General features: G+C 30.7%; 3 protein-coding genes and 2 long non-coding RNA genes across 6 annotated transcripts in view; 2 read left to right on the forward strand and 3 right to left on the reverse strand.

Moving 5' to 3' along the window:
• The window catches only part of LOC109407133 (uncharacterized), a 39,161-nt gene extending 37,042 nt beyond the window's left edge, over positions 1–2,119 (reverse strand). The window contains exon 1 of one of the 2 annotated variants that reach the window (XR_009996274.1): positions 1,926–2,119. Coding sequence is in view for 1 of the 2 variants with exons in the window: in XM_062845843.1 (XP_062701827.1) it covers positions 1,926–1,968 (43 nt within the window). In the remaining variant the exon portion in view is untranslated. The remainder of the gene's footprint in view (positions 1–1,925) is intronic. The other variant, XM_062845843.1, reaches the window with a different exon arrangement.
• Positions 2,120–2,447: 328 nt separating this feature from the next.
• Positions 2,448–4,192, forward strand: LOC109409050 (uncharacterized). Its single transcript, XM_062845842.1, has 3 exons — positions 2,448–2,495; positions 2,571–3,020; positions 3,094–4,192. Exons 1-3 carry the CDS (start codon positions 2,493–2,495, stop codon positions 4,177–4,179), a joined length of 1,539 nt encoding a protein of 512 aa, XP_062701826.1. The 5' UTR covers positions 2,448–2,492; the 3' UTR covers positions 4,180–4,192.
• Positions 4,193–4,291: 99 nt separating this feature from the next.
• LOC109409043 (uncharacterized) lies at positions 4,292–6,579 on the reverse strand. Its single transcript, XM_062845844.1, has 2 exons — positions 6,131–6,579; positions 4,292–6,065 (listed from the first exon to the last, which is right to left on the reverse strand). Exons 1-2 carry the CDS (start codon positions 6,562–6,564, stop codon positions 5,705–5,707), a joined length of 795 nt encoding a protein of 264 aa, XP_062701828.1. The 5' UTR covers positions 6,565–6,579; the 3' UTR covers positions 4,292–5,704.
• Positions 6,580–8,563: 1,984 nt separating this feature from the next.
• Positions 8,564–9,110, reverse strand: LOC134286129 (uncharacterized). Its single transcript, XR_009996848.1, has 2 exons — positions 8,973–9,110; positions 8,564–8,909 (listed from the first exon to the last, which is right to left on the reverse strand). It is a non-coding gene; the product is annotated as an uncharacterized LOC134286129 (long non-coding RNA).
• Positions 9,111–11,435: 2,325 nt separating this feature from the next.
• LOC134286130 (uncharacterized) lies at positions 11,436–12,772 on the forward strand. Its single transcript, XR_009996849.1, has 3 exons — positions 11,436–11,712; positions 11,785–12,094; positions 12,147–12,772. It is a non-coding gene; the product is annotated as an uncharacterized LOC134286130 (long non-coding RNA).
• The last annotated feature ends 6,951 nt before the right edge of the window (positions 12,773–19,723 follow it).

The raw sequence follows: 19,723 nt of genomic DNA on the forward strand, positions 1-19,723 counted from the left end.
AATATAAAAACCATTCGAAATTCATATAACTTTTTTTCTGAGCATCAAGCATTACAGAATCCTATAGATGCTACATATATGATTTTCTATGTGAAAAAAATCTGAGTGTTTATTTACCAAGATGGCGGTTAGTACGCAAAACCTCTTGAACAATCTGGGATTTTTCGGGGATTTGCTGAAGGTGTAAAGGCAAGTGAATTAAATTTTCGATGTTTTCTTCAAAACTTCAAACTTTAAAATTATTTTATCATTTTAGAGATTATTTGATGTTAAAACTTTGGGCCAGTCACCTTTTCACAACCGTGCCCCTCAACGGAAAAACATCCGGATGCCGCAGCGATCGCAGGAGGTAATTCGGCTTTATCCGGCGGCCAGCCAACGGCCCAACCCGGCTTCCTAAATGCTGTCCCGGCCAATAGGTTTCCTGATCTACCAGAACTAATTTGCTTGCTAATTTCCCCGTGAAACCCTGCTAGCTGTTTTGTTTATCGCATTACCAGTGTCGTGATAGAGGCCGTGATAATGCCGCCATGCATCCTGCCATGAATAAATATTTAAAAATAATAATAAAATAAAACATGTACAGCCGGTTTACCTCCGGTTTAAATCACTACCCGGTTTAAATTACAATATGTATCAAGATGCTTTATTTAATTAATGCTTGATATTTATTGTGATTGCTTGAGTGTTTATTTTAATATTCAATATTGAATTTTAAATGCCGACTGAACTCCCATTTGACATTCCATAATAAGAATTATTAAATAATCTATTACATATTGTGGTATTGTACATTGAATAATAAGCAAGGAACTATGAACTAAACAATTATCGGATGATTATTTTATTGAACACAGGAAAGTGACAATACGTATCGGAGCCAATGCGTGTGTCCTCCAGTGAAGTCGCTGTCAGGCTGCTTCCTTCAACTATCGGCCTACTAAGTATGATCGGAATCACCACACATATCATATACTTAAATCATATAATGTGTATCTGATTCAGTCTATGAATTGGACACTCTTTAGATCCAGTTTCTATATGCCATTCCAATTAAAGTTATCTGATAAGCATTATGAAGTCAATCTATCGGATTTCAATATGGAAGTTATATGGAAAACAATATGAAAAAAATCTATGTTTTTCGTAATGATTCGAATATGAAAAATTCTTAGAGTGATAGGGTAACGGTCGAATTTTGGACCCCTAGAGGACATTAGTTTGAATTTAAGTCAAAAGCATACATGTTCAGAGGGTGTTACACATTATGATGATGCTCGTATGATCGTTAAAGCCTCCACTGTCCGTTAAAAATACCCACAAGGTCATTTCTGGCTGAAAATTTGACGAAAATAACTTATTTTTGAAGCACCAGTTTTCACTGTTTTGGACACCCCAATATATTTTGGACCCTCTTAAGTATGTATTTTGGACACCCGGTGTTTAAACCCGTTAGAAACTATTTTCTGCCAATCTGCCACTTGAATATGCTGGATCACATCCTAATTACTTGATTGACAAAGGCTGATTAGACGAACTTTGCGAATTAATTGCGCTAGAATGATAAACGTTTTTGTTTACATCTGCAAGTTTCCTCAGCACCGCAATCTCTTTTTGTAAACATGGTACGACACTGACACGGATGACGAGATTGACAAAAATGTATTTCAAGGCAAATAATGCTATTTCCAGTGCGGAAATGATTGCTGCCCGTGCAGAGGAATCTAATTTAGCGAATGATTCTTGAAATTTTTGCAATCTCTTCATTAAATCTGTGAAATTTGTGATAATACGACTCAGGGGGTCCAAAAATATTTAATATATGGGGGTCCAAATTATATTGGTTACCCTAACAACTCTCTGATACCGATGTTTGTAATCTGTAATATATACCATACATACTCAATAATTATTATTGTTCTTACCTGATCGCCGAACGAGAGACAACCGGCTGCGTCGAGTATTCATAACTGTATTCCGCTTTTCACTCACGTTGAACAAACTAATTGCATTGAAAATATTTATGCAAATGCGATTTACATTCGCAAAATAAATTCAAAAACGGATCCGCTCGACCGAATTTCGTTCGATCTGGAGTTGTTAAAAGCAAAGAACCGGCAGTCGGAGGTAAAGACACTATAGAGATAAGTGACATTTCAACACACGAACACTAGCGCAAATTTTTCCTCACACAAAAGTGCACGCCGATTGAAAGGCTATTCAGATTGCATATGCAAATATTACCCAATTCGATTGGGTAATATTTGCATATGCAATCTGAATAGCCTTTCAATCGGCGTGCACTTTTGTGTGAGGAAAAATTTGCGCTAGTGTTCGTGTGTTGAAATGTCACTTATCTCTATATAGTGGTTTCTGCTTGCTTGAGTATTAGTGAGATGTTGCACCACCTTGCTGGTTGAAAATATAAATAAACCGCTGTCACCTATTCGCGAAAAATAAAACCAAAACAAAAAAATTGTGCCGTTTTGAATATGGTATGTAAATTACTGCTTTTTTAAATAATCATATGTACTACAGTAACAAAAATTTTATAAACGATCTATTTTAAGGATTGTGAAGCTGCTGCTGAAAGGTACCGGGAAAAAATCGGTATGTGTTACGGTGTAAACCCGGCAACCGTTAAAACAACGCCGCAGGAAGTGCCTTTGACGATCACATTTGCCAACATCTACCAGTTTCTGGTAGTCGACCCCAATCCGTTCACTGGAGAACCCAAGAATTGTGCTAAAGGAATGGACGCGATCTTATATTACAAGAACGGTTGGGTGAAAAGTGTTTCGGGGAAAAAGGTGCACGATATTTTCGTAGTGCACGGAGTGGTTCGGCATTCATTTGCACTCAACGAAAAGCCACTTACCCCGTGGATTTTAATCAATGAGCCAGGAACAATACTCGCAGCCCATTGCAATTGCACCATCGGAATATTGGAAGCTTGCAGTCACATCGGGGCAACGCTTTTTGCGCTGGAAGGAATTCGAACCTCAATAATCGAGAAGAAAGTGAGTACCTACATGTTAATTTTAAAAGTTTAAATGATACTTAGATCCACCATCCAATGTGTATCAATTTTAGATGTCTGTGACAGACTTACCAGCCTATTGGAAAAAACCACCGGCCAGTATCAGCGATAATCTCTACAAAAAAGTGCGAGACATCGATTTTGGTAGGCAAATCCACTGGAAATTCTTCACGAACAATTCCTCAACATCCTCAAGCAACACTTCCCGATGTCGTGATCTTTTAAACACTTTGCAAACCGATGAACTGAATGTTGCAGCTGCTAGCCTATTTTGCGGAGAGGAGAATATGGACTTTAGCTGTACTGACTGTGCGCACGAAACCGAAATGGAAGCTGATTTAAAGGACTACAATCTTCAACTTCTGTATGACCCATTAAATACAGATACGGAGGCTGAATTGAAGGAACGTGCTTCTGCTTTCATCCGAAATCTTCCGAAGGACCCGGCTATGTTGAAACGGATTGACACCCTGACAATTAGTCAATCTGATTCGAAGTGGTGGAATATGTTTAGGAGTGGGCGTATCACAGCTTCGAATTTAAAAGACGTTTGTAACACACGATTAGAGAGACCTTCGGTGTCTTTGATCAAGAAAATTTGTTATCCTAGTGAAATATCATTTTCAACAGCCGCTACCAGATATGGTAAAAAGAACGAGGACAAAGCAGTTGATCAATTGTATCACTCAGTGAAGCATTTGCATATTAATCTTCAGAAGAAAAAATCAGGGTTGGTGATTGATAGCGAACTTCCGTTCTTGGGAGCATCGCCGGACGCGATTTTTCTCTGTGATTGTCATGGTATCATAACGGTTGAAGTGAAATGTCCCTTTTCAGCTAGAAATCGCGAAGACATGACTGACACATTATTGCAGTTAACAGACTCTTTTATCGCACGAAACGAGGATGGACAAATCATACTGAAAATGAAGCACAAATATTACTTTCAAGCTTTAATGCAGGTTCACGTTTGTAAGGCAAGATTCGGATATTTCTATGTGTGGTCACCCAAACAAGTTTTGGTTTTTGAGATCAAACGTCGTGACGAATTTTGGCAACATTGCAAAGACAAGGCTGTATGCTTTTTTGAAACCGTTCTATTTCCAGAATTAATTAACAAGTCATTTACAAATAAGTAAAATTAGCTCGATACATACATGTTAAAATTTAGATAAACAAAATAAAACAGCTTAAACAGATAACAACATGTAGCGTGTTTAGTGGCTTAGATATGGGAAAAACTAAAAACTTAAACTGAACGAACAATTGTTGGACACAAATTAACAAGAGCAGCGCAAATCGTCAAAATCTGATCAATGGCTGGAGTATCGTTGTTCCAATGTTGCAGCATAGTAATTGGAATTATATCGGTCAAAATTAAAAACTTTTGGCGCAACGAACCAATAAGGCGTTCCACGTGTATCCTCAACGAAGAAAGTTCTCTGGAGTGGACGGCATCAAGTGGTTCCAGTTGACTGTTTTTCTTCTTGAAGGCTGGATATGCAACGGATGCATTTAACGGACACAGCAAATCCTCTATGAGAAACCCACGATCGGCCATCACGAAGTCTCCTTCTTGAATCTTGTCCAAGAATCCTGACGATTTCACCATTTCCTTGTCCGACGTTCGGCCACCAAATGCTTCTGACACATAAATGATTGCACCGGATGGACTAATACCTATCAGGACTTTAATGGTATTATGTTTTTTATAATGCGAAAATACATTCGCACTGGCCACCATTGCTTTGGTATTTGGTGATTCGACGTTAATCTCGAAGCAGTCAATAATAATTGTAACGGAATCACCATACTTTCTTCGGAACGCAGAGGGCATATGTTGCTTCAAAACCGTTCGAGATGGGAATCTTACTAGCTCATTCAAGAACGGTATAGTAGCATTGATCGTTTCGAAAAAAATATTTCGATATCGCGGTTTGGTTCAGACCATACAAATACCCAAGAGTACAAAATGGTTCATTCAAACGCAGTTTTCGCAACATTAAAATGAGTATTTTTTCTTTGTCCAGTGTTTCATACACTGGTAGATCTGCTTTCAATGCCTCGTAAAGATGTCTCAACGTACGCCCAGAGCTCAGCCCTGTAAAATAGCAACACTTTTTGTCATTTGCCTCGAGTGCAGTGACGGTAATCTGGTTTGCATTTTTAGCGATGAGCAAGTCTCGATGCAGCTTCTCACGGAGAGCCCGAAGGAAGGCAACTTCTTTGTCATACCGCCTAATCGCATTTTTCCACTGCTGCACTTCTCGTTCCATACATAGGTCAGTTTGCACGCATGCATCACTATAGTACGTGGTCTTCTGGGCATGCTTAAAAGTTGATGCTTGTCCGGCCGTCGAATCTACAGCTTGTGAAGTTGTCTGCTGAGAATTCGTCCCAGTGATACCATCATACGGGAATACAATTTGAAGTTTGTGTCCTGCAATCGGTACTGCAATCCTGCTAAAAAAATAGTTATTCATTGAATCATAGTGCTGACTATCTCTCACAAGATTGTGGGAATAGCCAAAGCCAACAGTGCCTTCGAGTGAGCTACAAGGAGAAACAAGAGCTTATGAATCGGAGTATTATGACACTAATATACATCCTTTTGTCTATTCTTTATCGAGTTTCAAAATTAAAAAAAATCAATTCTAAAAGTTTTCAATGCATTAACGAAGAATATTTATTTAGAAACTGTTCAACAAAATCAAGAATGTTGCTCTTTTCGACGGGCATTCTCACTAGGATAAAACTGCTTTTCAAAGCACTAACAGTTGGTATCTGAACAGCTTTGCGTTTGCCACCTCGGATGTAAGGGCCTCGTTCATATAGTGTAGACCGTTTCAAGGATTTAGGTTTGCTAATCTTGGGCACTGTTGCTTTTAAGATGTCCAGACTCATTTTCTGCAGTACACACCTACACATCAAGGTTGAGTTGGTAATTAAAGTGGAATCTTCGAATTGATTAGCAAACGACTCATCGCATTCTACACAACCGCTATCAATCGATTTGAACGATGATCTGAAAATAGTTACAAACATAGCATTAAAACATGTTTTACCTTAGACTACAAATTCAAAACATACTCTGCGTCGCTTTGATTAACATCCAGGTTGGTTTCACGGAACTGATCCATCTGCACTTCGGATTCCGACATTGCGTTCTCAATAACAAGATTGGGTTGGTCGACGCAGCACCCAAAACTTTCGCTATGGTGATGATTCTGGTCATCGGGTACAGTTTCAGTTCCGTTCTCGGTTTCATCTTCCCGTTCTATCGTCATATCTGGCTCCGCTGAGATCTTCTCGTCCGATAAATTTTGCGTCGGAACCCAGTCCACGTCCTCGGTCTCGAAACTTTTCGCTGGTCTGCCGTTCACAAAGTGCCGACTGCAGACACGGTGATGTGAAGCAGGATTTTTCTCTAACCCGCAAGCTTCTACCCAAAGTGTCAGCCGCTTCTCTGCCAAAACACGTTCAGCTTCGGTCATCCGTTTACGTACCGATGGAAGCCGGAACATTTGGTGAGTTTTATTGCTTGAGTAAACCGAACACGAACTTATTATGCAGTTTAAAACCATTTTGAAGATAGAAAAAAAATCCGATGAAAAACCAAAACAAGTACCGACTGCACAAAAAGCAGTTTGACAGCTGATTTGCTGGTTGAAAACAAAATCGATCTTACACGGTTACACGAGTAAGCTTGTGTTAGTGAGATCGGGCTGCGAAACCACTATGCTTGTATCTTTAGTCGGAGGGATGTCAACTCAAGGAGAATACATTTTACTAAGGTGGCGCAGATAAACATTGCAAACCACTGGTTGTCTCTTCCACTCTTCTGGTGTTCTTATGCAACTAAAATAGTGACGTCACTATTTCAGTTCCATAAGAACACCAGAAGAATGGAAGAGACAACCAGTGGTTTGCAATGTTTATCTGCGCCACCTTAGTAAAATGTATCCTCCTTGATGTCAACTTCCACGGAAAACTCAAACTACCTATTTTATGGGTTTATTTTATCCAAAAGTAAATTACACAAGGGAACGTTCAAAAATTACGTCCAACATTTGGGGGAGGGGGGGTCTACACTCAGAAAAAAATCTAAACTAAATAGTATAAGAGCACCTTTAAAACCTTGGACAGACTGGTGGTATTCGTACCATGGTACACTGCAAAAACTGCAAATATTTATTTTATGTGAAAATACACATCGATCCAATTGGTCTTTCCACACATAAATTTTATTACCTAAAATATAACTAAGATATTTGTTGTTTATTGTCTAGATTAGTTTCACACATATTTGGTATGTGTTAACACCCATAGCAAAAAAATATGTGAGTTCACACATAATACCAATGCTTAGCGTCTGTGTCAGCCGCCGAAGATGCGCAAAGTGAAAAAATGGCGACTCAGTGTAAACATGTGCTGCAGGAGTTGTTCAGATATTTTACTTAAATCATCGCAGCTACCTTCCTTGGAGTACGGAAAAACCATAACCAGTTGCTTTACATCGATAAACACTTAGAAACTCGGGTGAAGAGCGCAGTTTTGATCATTATTCGGAGCTGCAAAGTTGATCAATTAGTAACTCACTGGTCGAAAATAATCAACCAACCTTCCAGCGCAATACAGTGTTTGGCTCTTTCTACATGAGCTTTCGACTTGTTAATTTGTTAATAAATCATATCAACTGCATCCATAAATGTTTCATCATTGATAAAACTTTTTTTTTCAAAAAAAAAACATTAAGCGCATATATTGATTTTATTTGTCATTCGGTATTGTTTTTATGTGTAATCACACATCAAAACGATAAATACCAAAAATTATTGGTTATGTGTGATTACACATAAACATCATTTGTCCAGACAAATTGCAAAAATATATGTGTACAAAACATAAAATAAATATTTGCAGTTTTTGCAGTGTACAATTAATTATCTTGAAATGAGTTTCATACTGATAATTGTCTTCATTCAAGATAACCTTGGAATAATTTTCTTGACAACTTGTACCATGGTACGAACACCACCAGTGTGTCCCAGGCCTAACGGTGCGCTTCTATACCCCGTTTGGCAGCCCTCCATCATTGCAGCAAACTTTACCGGTCGCTGCAGATGCGCTCGCAAAATAGTAGCGCTATGGGTGGGTGACCAAATATAGTAGGGGGACAGTTGCACTGCTAAAAATTCTATGGAAATATGACAGCCCTCCCGATACGAATCAGGGTGACTAATTTGATTGCTACCGGTGTGGAAAAGGGTGGTTAAGTCAAAATGGTAGCGCTGCGCGGGTTGCTCGAATAGTAGCCGCCGTTAATGTTGCTCTAAATCCCATACTAAATCACATTCGCCTAGTTGACCCCAGACCTAGTATAGGTTGCAACAAAACTGCCCTAGTAACTTCGATATATACTCATTCTAGTATATATGAGCTTTATCGAGGACCAGTTTAATCCCAAATTTTGTTTATTTGTTTTTTTAACAATAGAAAAAAAAAAACAGATCATGAAGAGGCTTGCGAGATATTAAATTTTACTTTATTCATAATAATCACACAAGTAAATTACATGCAATGTTAAATATGGTGAGATGGACGGGTGATGGGAACGGGCGAAGATTTCCGGGTGCTGATGTGATTTGCATGGTGAGTAAGCTGCTGCTGCTAAATCGAAAATGTATTGGACTGCTGTGCTGCTGTTTTCTGGTAGAACTGATCTTGGGCTCAATCCGCTTGATATGGTTCCGACTCAATCCGCTTGATTTTCGGTTGTCTCTTCAGAAGCCGCAGGAAGAGAAAAGTTTTCACCTCGGTTTTCACTTGGTTTGTCAATTCGAGAAATGATGGTGATTTTCATGCTGTTCTGGTAAATAGAGAAGAAATGCAGTTCTTAACGATCCGTAGCTTGTTTCTGCTAGTTACTCACCTGAGTATTTTGAGAACTACGATCAATATTCGCACAAAACAACAGCAGAGCAAAAGCTGGTAAATATAAATTGTAGTTAATATGGCAGCGGTCGCAGCGGTTTTCTGAGCCGGCTGGGCTAAACATTTCTAATGATACTTTCACCAAGGGGGAGTCGCTGAGCACATCTTTACTTGTGCCAATTATTTTCAGTGTGCCAACGGGTATTCAATTGTGCCTCAGTGTGCCCCGAAGTGCCACTGCTTGATGATTCAGATTTTGCTTGGCAACTACCAAGACAACCAACTGTTTGTTTTCATTTTGCAGGTCAAATGCACATGGTTGCCTAGTTTTTTCACCCAAACTCAAGTGTCAAAATTGTGCCTCAGAGTGCCTCGGTGTGCCACACAGCGTATAAGACGGTGTGCTTGGCACCTCTTGGCACATTGTTCCAAGCGACCAGCCCCTTGACTTTCACATAAATTTGACGAAGTTTAAATCATTAAGTGACGTCAGTATACTTTTTATACTACGACACTTATAAATTGCGGTAATGACCTCGGTAATGACAAAAAAGATTATGATTTATACTTAGAACGATTTATATCATTTCAGAGTGTACAAAAGTGTGACACTACGTGTAGGTATAGGGAAAATTAGTAATCCTACATTATAGAGATCTGCGGAGGCGGCCATTGTGAGCCAATCGTGCAGAGAGAACTGTCAAAGTGTGAGCCAAATGAACATGCTTATCGTTCGTAGGAAGGCGTCGTTTGAACGGTATTGCAATCGGAACTAAATAAATTAAAATTATTTATTTTTAATATCGAGATATTGGCGGCATATGTATGTTTAGTAAAAAAATAAAAAATATTAATTCTGCTTTCAAAAGCTCATGCTTATGACGACACTTTTGTTGCTGAACTTGTCGAAAAAACTTCCATTGCTGCTTCTTGCTTCACTTCTGCCGATATGATTAGCGTAACACTTTTGCAATGAATTTCAGATTTCTTCGATTGCTCCGCTATTTCTACAAAATTTTGAAAAAAAACTACCATAATTAGAAAATGTAAACAAAACAACTTGAACCACAACGAAGTCACGCACAAAGTTTGAACATCTAGCTTTGTAGCAAGTGTTGGCAGCTGTTGTAAACAAAACAAACAGCGTTGCCGAATCGACGTATGTAACTTCCGCTCATCTCTATGTATAGGATTTCTAGGGAAAATGCGTAACAGAGGGGGGAGGGGGGTCTAGAACTCCCAAAAATTGATGGACGTAATATTTGAATCTTCCCCAACGAATCTAAATATTGTGGATTTACCGGCTACTTGTACACGCTAAGGTCAGATTACCCATAAATAGGTAGATTATTTACCCATATTTGGGTTTCGTATCCATTACCAATAATATGCACTCAGAAAAAAATCAATACTAAATAGTATAAATCCCACACTAAATCAATTTCACCTGGTTGACCCTAAGAAATTAGTCTATGCCCTAAGTGTGGTATATGTGCTGGTTATACTGGCTTCGTTTAACTTCGATATACGTATAACCTAGTATATGTTGGATTAATCTAGGCCTAGTATAACTTGGTTCCATTCATACGAAATCACTTTGTTTTGATTTTTGAAAATTGAAACATTTTGTAGGAAAAACCGAAAATAATATCATTTTATTAAATATTCACCGAAATAGTTACATCTCATTAAGTAATCTACATCATCATGATTGATCTTCAGGAAAACACTTCATTCAGCAACGTAGAATGCGACACTCTTCTTCAGGAAATGCATATCATCGACTCCGGTGTGTCCGATCCAGTTAGTACGCATGGTTTTTCCTTCCGGTGGAGCATTCCAGCAGTTCTTACGGTAACGGTTCCTATGTCGATATCTTTCATTCTGGCTAAGGCGATCGTCATTGATCCGTTTCTGATAGCGATGCTCCCGTAGACAACATTTGTAGCAGTACTGGCTGTTCCAATCGTGCGTAATCGACGGGTAGTTGTTCGAAAGTTCCTGGGGCCATCGTAATTAACCGTTGCGGCTGCGGAATCAATCCTTTGAACCGGAACATGTTTGGTTGGTGGGCCTTCCTACCTCGGATCTTGCAACGTAAATTTATTTCAATTCTTGCCAGTGGTAAACTTTATGCAGCGATTGCTTACCGCTTGTTATTTCTTACGGCGGGTCGCGCCTTAAGACCGTCAGCTCTATTTGAATAGTCGAATTCACCACGATTCAATGTTCCAGTAAAAATGGAACATCAGGAAGATAATCTTTTCGGAGAAAACCCGCATGTCGGAAACGTAAACACTTTTTGCCACCACCGTTCAATCTATACATTGGAAACAATATTCTCGGACCATTCTAGATAAGTTTAAGTTTTTAGGCCTTCATAGTATACATATTAAACTGGGATGAGTGTAAACTCCATATAAGATAAAATTGTATTGTTTTTAAACAATCAGTGATTTAAATCATTTCAGAGTGTGGGTAAAGTTCACCAATAAATATTGGTAAAATTCACCCATATTCTTGATGAAGTGACTTTACTCATATATGGGTAAAGACTGTTTACCCATATTTGGATGAAAAAAATAATATTTTCGAGAGGCAGCACCGAAATCGGTAGTTCACTCGGTTCGCCAAGTATAAAACAATTGTTTTAGTTAATTATTCCCGGAATTATTAGAGAACGGTGATGCAAATTTGCAAACTAAACAACGCCTAGATGAAGAGGAAGCAGGTGACCTGTAAGTATCCTCGAAATTCATAAACGATTCAATAAACCAGAAAAGTACATACTCTTTTTCCGTCGCTTTCAGCTGAATAGAACCAAATTTCCTTCGGGGAAACAAACAGCCCAGCAATCCATCGGAGTGCAAATAAACCGTGAACGAATCGTCTAGGACTCCGCTCCCCCTGCTGCCAAATTTGAATAGGCCGGCCATATGATGCAAACCGCCCGGAGAAAAAGGAAGTGCCATTCCAGTTGCAGATGTGCCTCGGCTCCCCCGATGATTCCAGAGCAGTTGAAACCCACCCAGTATAAAGTGGGAGCGGGAAGGAAACCGCCACAAGTGGCTCAAGTCCGGGCATTATTAGAACCAGGGAGGAGTTTGCATCAATATCTGAGTAAGCTATTATTTATCACCAAAAATAGTATTCAATCTTTTGCTTCTTCCAGTTTGTGCATTTCACTGCCGGTCCTACCCATTCTGGTCGAGATCGTGGCCTCAAACGCCCATACGAGCAAGCGCAAGATTCAACAAACTCCATCAGCTGGTGGACCCTCCGGAGCGCATCGTCCGGAAGAAAGCGGGCGTGCTCCACCATCAGAAATCGGTTAGCGGTCCTTTGACCATTGAGCCGCCGCACGATCCAGCCTTTTCCTGTTTTTTTTTTATTTTTTTAATATTTTTCTGTTTTATAATATTGTTCGAATAAACTTTTTTCAAGTATTTTAATTTTATTTGTTTTCTTTTCGAAATCTATCGTTGGAATTTTATTTATAAATAAAATGAATAAATAAACCATTTACTCAAATATGCGTACTATGTACCCAAATTCAAAGAACTCATATATGGGTAAATTCAACCTATTGGCGATTAAAAGTTGAGGTTATGTCGTGAAAATTTGGAAGTTTGAAAGGGAAATACCAGTTCCCCATCAGTTTAATCATTAATTTTTTGATAAATTTATCGATAAAATGGATTTTTCTACCCCGATCTCACATTAAATTTTATCTGAAACGACTCAATCACTAAAATACGAAATGGGATTTCACAAAACTTAACCTCACTTTAGGAGGCCAATATTGCCCGTAGATCCAACTTACCCATATATGAGTAAAGTGTATTTACCCATAAAATGAGGTTGTGCACTTTTCGGCGATTATGGGTAAAGTGTACTCATATGTGGGTAAACTGACCTTAGCGTGTATAGAGATAAGTGACATTTCAACACACGAACACTACACTGAAATAAATTTTGTTGTCGTTTCCACCGAATCCATGGTAGAATTAAGAACTGTACCAACAATTTTCAACCGAATGCAAAATTCTGTTAATTGTACTGAAACATTGTCAATATTACCATGCGTGTATTACTGTTGACTAAAAACATTCTTGGTTCTACTATTTGGGCATTGTAAATAATAGAGCTTGCTGACGTTTATTCACCTCTCTCTTTCAAGCATGCAGGCGGGATAGGATTTGTTTTCATCGGGAAACCTTTCCTGATGACAACAAATCCTATTCCACCTGCATGTTTGAAAGAGAAAGGTGAATAAACGTCAGCAAGCTCTATTTCGACCATGTAGACTTGAATGTTGCGCGTCTTAGATAAACATGGTCAAAAATACAATGTCAAAATAGTAACATCAAGAATGTTTTTAGTCAATGGTACTTCACGCATGGTAATATTGACAATGTTTCAGTACAATTCTGGAGCTCGATTTGAATAGGTCGTATGTGCTTTGTCGATATAAAATTCGATCAGTTTATTTTAGTCATTGTAGCAATATGGCAGATATTTTGCAAACTTTTAATAATGGAACAGAAAGCCTGTTTTGTAAGGATTCTGCTGTATGTATCAACTTTGCTCAATTTCAACGGTTTTCGCTTTAATAAGCGATTCCAACTGATCGAATTTTTAATCGACCAAAGCACATACGACCTATTCAAATCGAGCTCCAGAATTAACAGAATTTTGCATTCGGTTGAAAATTGTTGGTACAGTTCTTAATTTTACCATGGATTCGGTGGAAACAACAACAAAATTTATTTCAGTGTAGCGCAAATTTTTCCTCACACAAAAGTGCACGCCGATTGAAAGGTTATTCAGATTGCATATGCAAATATTACCCAATCGAATTGGGTAAAACGGGTAAATAATGATATAACTAACGTCCGGGGCAAGAGTGCAAATATTTTCCTCGCAGTTTCACAACTACATCTACAAAAAAGGCACGCATATATTTGAGCGTGATTACTACACGCTCGCGTCAGAATACCCATTTTTTCATTGCTATCTCTGTCGCTCTTCAAGAGGCCCCATTTAAAAATACCCATTTTCAAGTTGGGCGGCCCAACTTGAAAATGGGTATTTTTAAATGGGGCCTCTTGAAGAGCGACAGAGATAGCAATGAAAAAAATGGGTATTCTGACGCGAGCGTGTAGAAATCCTATACATAGAGATGAGCGGAAGTTACATACGTCGATTCGGCAACGCAGTTTGTTTTGTTTACAACAGCTGCCAACACTTGCTACAAAGCTAGATGTTCAAACTTTGTGCGTGACTTCGTTGTGGTTCAAGTTGTTTTGTTTACATTTTCTAATTATGGTACACGAAAAAAAAATTCCATATGGAATATATAAGATAATGTTATACATTTTTGCCATACTATATACTGTATAATCTATAACTATATATCTATATATATCTATAACTGTAGTTTTTTTTCAAAATTTTGTAGAAATAGCGGAGCAATCGAAGAAATCTGAAATTCATTGCAAAAGTGTTACGCTAATCATATCGGCAGAAGTGAAGCAAGAAGCAGCAATGGAAGTTTTTTCGACAAGTTCAGCAACAAAAGTGTCGTCATAAGCATGAGCTTTTGGAAGCAGAATTAATATTTTTTTATTTTTTTACTAAACATACATATGCCGCCAATATGTATTCTGTTCCAGAAACAGGTTGATGGTAAATTTCACCCGATTGCGTATTTCTCACGTCCAACAACATCGGCAGAGTCAAAGTATCACAGCTTTGAGTTAGAAACTCTGGCTATTATATATTCACTGCGAAAGTTCCGTATATATCTGGAAGGAATCCCGTTCCGAATTATAACCGACTGTAATTCTTTAACTATGACTCTCAACCGGAAAAGTGTCAATCATAGAATTGCTCGGTGGGCTTTGGAGCTGGAGAACTATCATTACACCATTCAGCACCGCAGCAGTAAATTGATGAACCATGTTGATGCTTTGAGCCGATATTATCCTTCAGTTTCCATTCAGACGATCAGCAATTCGGAACAGTTGGTTTCTGCTGTGAGTCCAGACAATATTGTCTTCCAGCTGCAAGTAACCCAAAACAGAGATGAGAATATTGTGAAGATTAGAGAGGATTTGAGTAAACCCAGTACGGAGGGTTAGCCTAACATTAGCCTAATGTGAGACTAACTGGCCAGCATGTTAGGCTAACTTTTTGTCTCACTTTTGGCTAATGTTAGTCTAAAATTAGACAGATATGACACACTTTTGTTAGACATGTTGCAAATTCGAAACATGTTTGTTAGTCTAACATTAGACTAACGTTAGACATGTTTTAGTATGGGCTGTTAGACGAATGTTAGGCATAGATTTTATGCTGCTTGTTTTCATTCCAGCTGTCATCCGAGCAAGAAGTGTGATTGTAGTAGTGAACTTTTATCGGCGTTCACTACTACAAACGCACTTCTGCCTCGAATGAAAGCTGGTCGAAACATATTTAATAAAAAAAAATCGGAGCCTGTTTTAATTTTAATTTTAATTTTAATTTTAATTTTAATTTTAATTTTAATTTTAATTTTAATTTTAATTTTAATTTTAATTTTAATTTTAATTTTAATTTTAATTTTAATTTTAATTTTAATTTTAATTTTAATTTTAATTTTAATTTTAATTTTAATTTTAATTTTAATTTTAATTTTAATTTTAATTTTAATTTTAATTTTAATTTTAATTTTAATTTTAATTTTAATTTTAATTTTAATTTTAATTTTAATTTTAATTTTAATTTTAATTTTAATTTTAATTTTAATTTTAATTTTAATTTTAATTTTAATTTTAATTTTAATTTTAATTTTAATTTTAATTTTAATTTTAATTTTAATTTTAATTTTAATTTAATTTTAATTTTAATTTTAATTTTAATTTTAATTTTAATTTTAATTTTAATTTAATTTTAATTTTAATTTTAATTTTAATTTAATTTTAATTTAATTTTAATTTAATTTTAATTTAATTTTAATTTAATTTTAATTTAATTTTAATTTAATTTTAATTTAATTTTAATTTAATTTTAATTTAATTTTAATTTAATTTTAATTTAATTTTAATTTAATTTAATTTAATTTTAATTTAATTTTAATTTAATTTTAATTTAATTTTAATTTAATTTTAATTTAATTTTAATTAATTTTAATTTAATTTTAATTTAATTTTAATTTAATTTTAATTTAATTTAATTAATTTTAATTTAATTTAATTTAATTTTAATTTAATTTAATTTAATTTAATTTAATTTTAATTTAATTTTATTTAATTTAATTAATTTAATTTAATTAATTTAATTTAATTTAATTTTAATTTAATTTAATTTAATTTTAATTTAATTTTAATTAATTTTAATTTAATTTATTAATTTAATTTAATTTTAATTTAATTTAATTTAATTTTAATTTAATTTTAATTTAATTTTAATTTAATTTTAATTATTTTAATTTAATTTAATTTAATTTTAATTTAATTTTAATTTAATTTTAATTTATTTTAATTTAATTTAATTTAATTTAATTTAATTTATTTTAATTTAATTTAATTTAATTTTAATTTAATTTAATTTAATTTAATTTAATTTAATTAATTTAATTTAATTAATTTAATTTAATTTAATTTAATTTTATTATTTTAATTTAATTTTAATTTAATTTTAATTTAATTTTAATTAATTTTAATTTATTTAATTTAATTTTAATTTAATTTTATTTAATTTTAATTTAATTTAATTGTTGTTTTGTTGTTTTTGTTTTATTTTGTATTTTTAGTTTGTTTGTTTTGTTGTTTGTTGTTTTGGTTGTATTTGTTTGTTAGTTTTGTTTTTTGTAATTAATTTAATTTTAATTTAATTTTAATTTAATTTTATTTAATTTTATTTTATTTGTTTTGTTGTTGTTGGGTTGGTATGGGTTGTTGTTGTTTTGGTTGTTGTTGTTGTTAGTTGTTTTGTTTATTTTAATTTAATTTTTTAATTTAATTTTATTTATTTTTTTTTAATTTAATTTTAATTTAATTTTAATTAATTTATTTAATTTAATTTAATTTAATTTAATTTTAATTTTATTTAATTTTAATTTTATTTTAATTTAATTTTATTTATTTTTTATTTATTTTTATTTAATTTTATTTAATTTTAATTTATTTTATGTTGTAATTTTAATTTAATTTTAATTTGTTTGTTAATTTTTTTAATTTGTTTTATTTAATGTTTGTTTAATTTTAATTTAATTTTTAATTTATTTTAATTTTTTTTAATTTTATTTTATTTTTTATTTATTTTATTTAATTTAATTTTAATTTTAATTTAATTTTAATTTAATTTTAATTTAATTTTAATTTATTTTAATTTTAATTTTATTTAATTTTAATTTAATTTTAATTTAATTTTAATTTAATTTTAATTTAATTTTAATTTAATTTTAATTTAATTTAATTTAATTTAATTTATTTTAATTTAATTTTAATTTAATTTTATTTAATTTTAATTAATTTAATTTAATTTTAATTTAATTTTAATTTATTTTAATTTTAATTTAATTTTAATTTAATTTTAATTTAATTTTAATTTAATTTAATTTAATTTTAATTTAATTTTAATTTATTTTAATTTTTTTTAATTTTATTTTTTTATTTATTTTATTTATTTTATTTAATTTTTAATTTAATTTTAATTTAATTTTAATTTAATTTTAATTAATTTTAATTTAATTTAATTTAATTTGTTGTTTTTTTTGTTTTAATTTTATTTGTTTTTTATTTTATTTTATTTTAATTTTTTTTATTTTTTTGTTTTTTTTATTTATTTTAATTTATTTTAATTTAATTTTATTGTTTATTTAATTTATTTATTTTTATTTAATTTATTTTAATTTAATTTAATTTTAGTTTTTTTTTTATTTTAATTAATTTTAATTTAATTTTATTTAATTTTAATTTAATTTTAATTTAATTTTATTTAATTTTAATTTATTTTAATTTAATTTTATTTAATTTTAATTTTAATTTAATTTTATTTAATTTTAATTTAATTTTAATTTAATTTTAATTTAATTTTAATTTAATTTTAATTTAATTTTTTTAATTTAATTTTAATAATTTAATTTTAATTTATTTAATTTAATTTTAATTTAATTTTAATTTAATTTTAATTTAATTTAATTTAATTTTAATTTAATTTTAATTTAATTTTATTTAATTTTAATTTAATTTTAATTTAATTTAATTTAATTTTAATTTATTTTAATTTAATTTTAATTTTAATTTAATTTAATTTTATTTTAATTTATTTATTAATTTAATTTTAATTTAATTTTAATTTAATTTAATTTAATTTTAATTTAATTTTATTTAATTTTAATTTAATTTTAATTTTATTTTAATTTAATTTTAATTTAATTTTAATTTAATTTTAATTTAATTTTAATTTAATTTTAATTTAATTTTAATTTAATTTTAATTAATTTTAATTTAATTTTAATTTAATTTTAATTTAATTAATTAATTTTAATTTAATTTTAATTTAATTTTAATTTAATTTTAATTTAATTTTAATTTAATTTAATTAATTTAATTTTAATTAATTTAATTAATTTAATTTAATTTAATTTAATTTTAATTTAATTTTAATTTAATTTTAATTTAATTTAATTTAATTTTAATTTAATTTTAATTTAATTTTAATTTAATTTTAATTTAATTTTAATTTAATTTTAATTTAATTTAATTTAATTTTAATTTATTTTAATTTAATTTTAATTTAATTTTAATTTAATTTAATTTAATTTTAATTTAATTTTAATTTAATTTTAATTTAATTTTAATTTAATTTTAATTTAATTTATTTAATTAATTTTAATTTAATTTTAATTTAATTTAATTTAATTTAATTTTAATTTAATTTTAATTTAATTTTAATTTAATTTTAATTTAATTTTAATTTAATTTTAATTTAATTTTAATTAATTTTAATTAATTTTAATTTAATTTTAATTTAATTTAATTTAATTTTAATTTAATTTTAATTAATTTAATTTAATTTTAATTTAATTTTAATTTAATTTTAATTTAATTTTAATTTAATTTTAATTTAATTTTAATTTAATTTAATTTAATTTAATTTAATTTAATTAATTTTAATTTAATTTTAATTTAATTTGAATTTAATTTGAATTTAATTTGAATTTAATTTGAATTTAATTTGAATTTAATTTGAATTTAATTTGAATTTAATTTTAATTTAATTTTAATTTAATTTGAATTTAATTTGAATTTAATTTTAATTTAATTTGAATTTAATTTGAATTTAATTTGAATTTAATTTGAATTTAATTTGAATTTAATTTGAATTTAATTTGAATTTAATTTGAATTTAATTTGAATTTAATTTGAATTTAATTTGAATTTAATTTGAATTTAATTTGAATTTAATTTGAATTTAATTTTAATTTAATTTGAATTTAATTTGAATTTAATTTGAATTTAATTTGAATTTAATTTGAATTTATTTGAATTTAATTTGAATTTAATTTGAATTTAATTTGAATTTAATTTGAATTTAATTTTAATTTAATTTTAATTTAATTTTAATTTAATTTTAATTTAATTTTAATTTAATTTTAATTTAATTTTAATTTAATTTTAATTTAATTTTAATTTAATTTTAATTTAATTTTAATTTAATTTTAATTTAATTTTAATTTAATTTTAATTTAATTTTAATTTA

The sequence above is a fragment of the Aedes albopictus genome, chromosome 1 (genome assembly GCF_035046485.1).
Source record: "Aedes albopictus strain Foshan chromosome 1, AalbF5, whole genome shotgun sequence".
NCBI classification, from domain to species: Eukaryota; Metazoa; Arthropoda; class Insecta; order Diptera; family Culicidae; genus Aedes; species Aedes albopictus.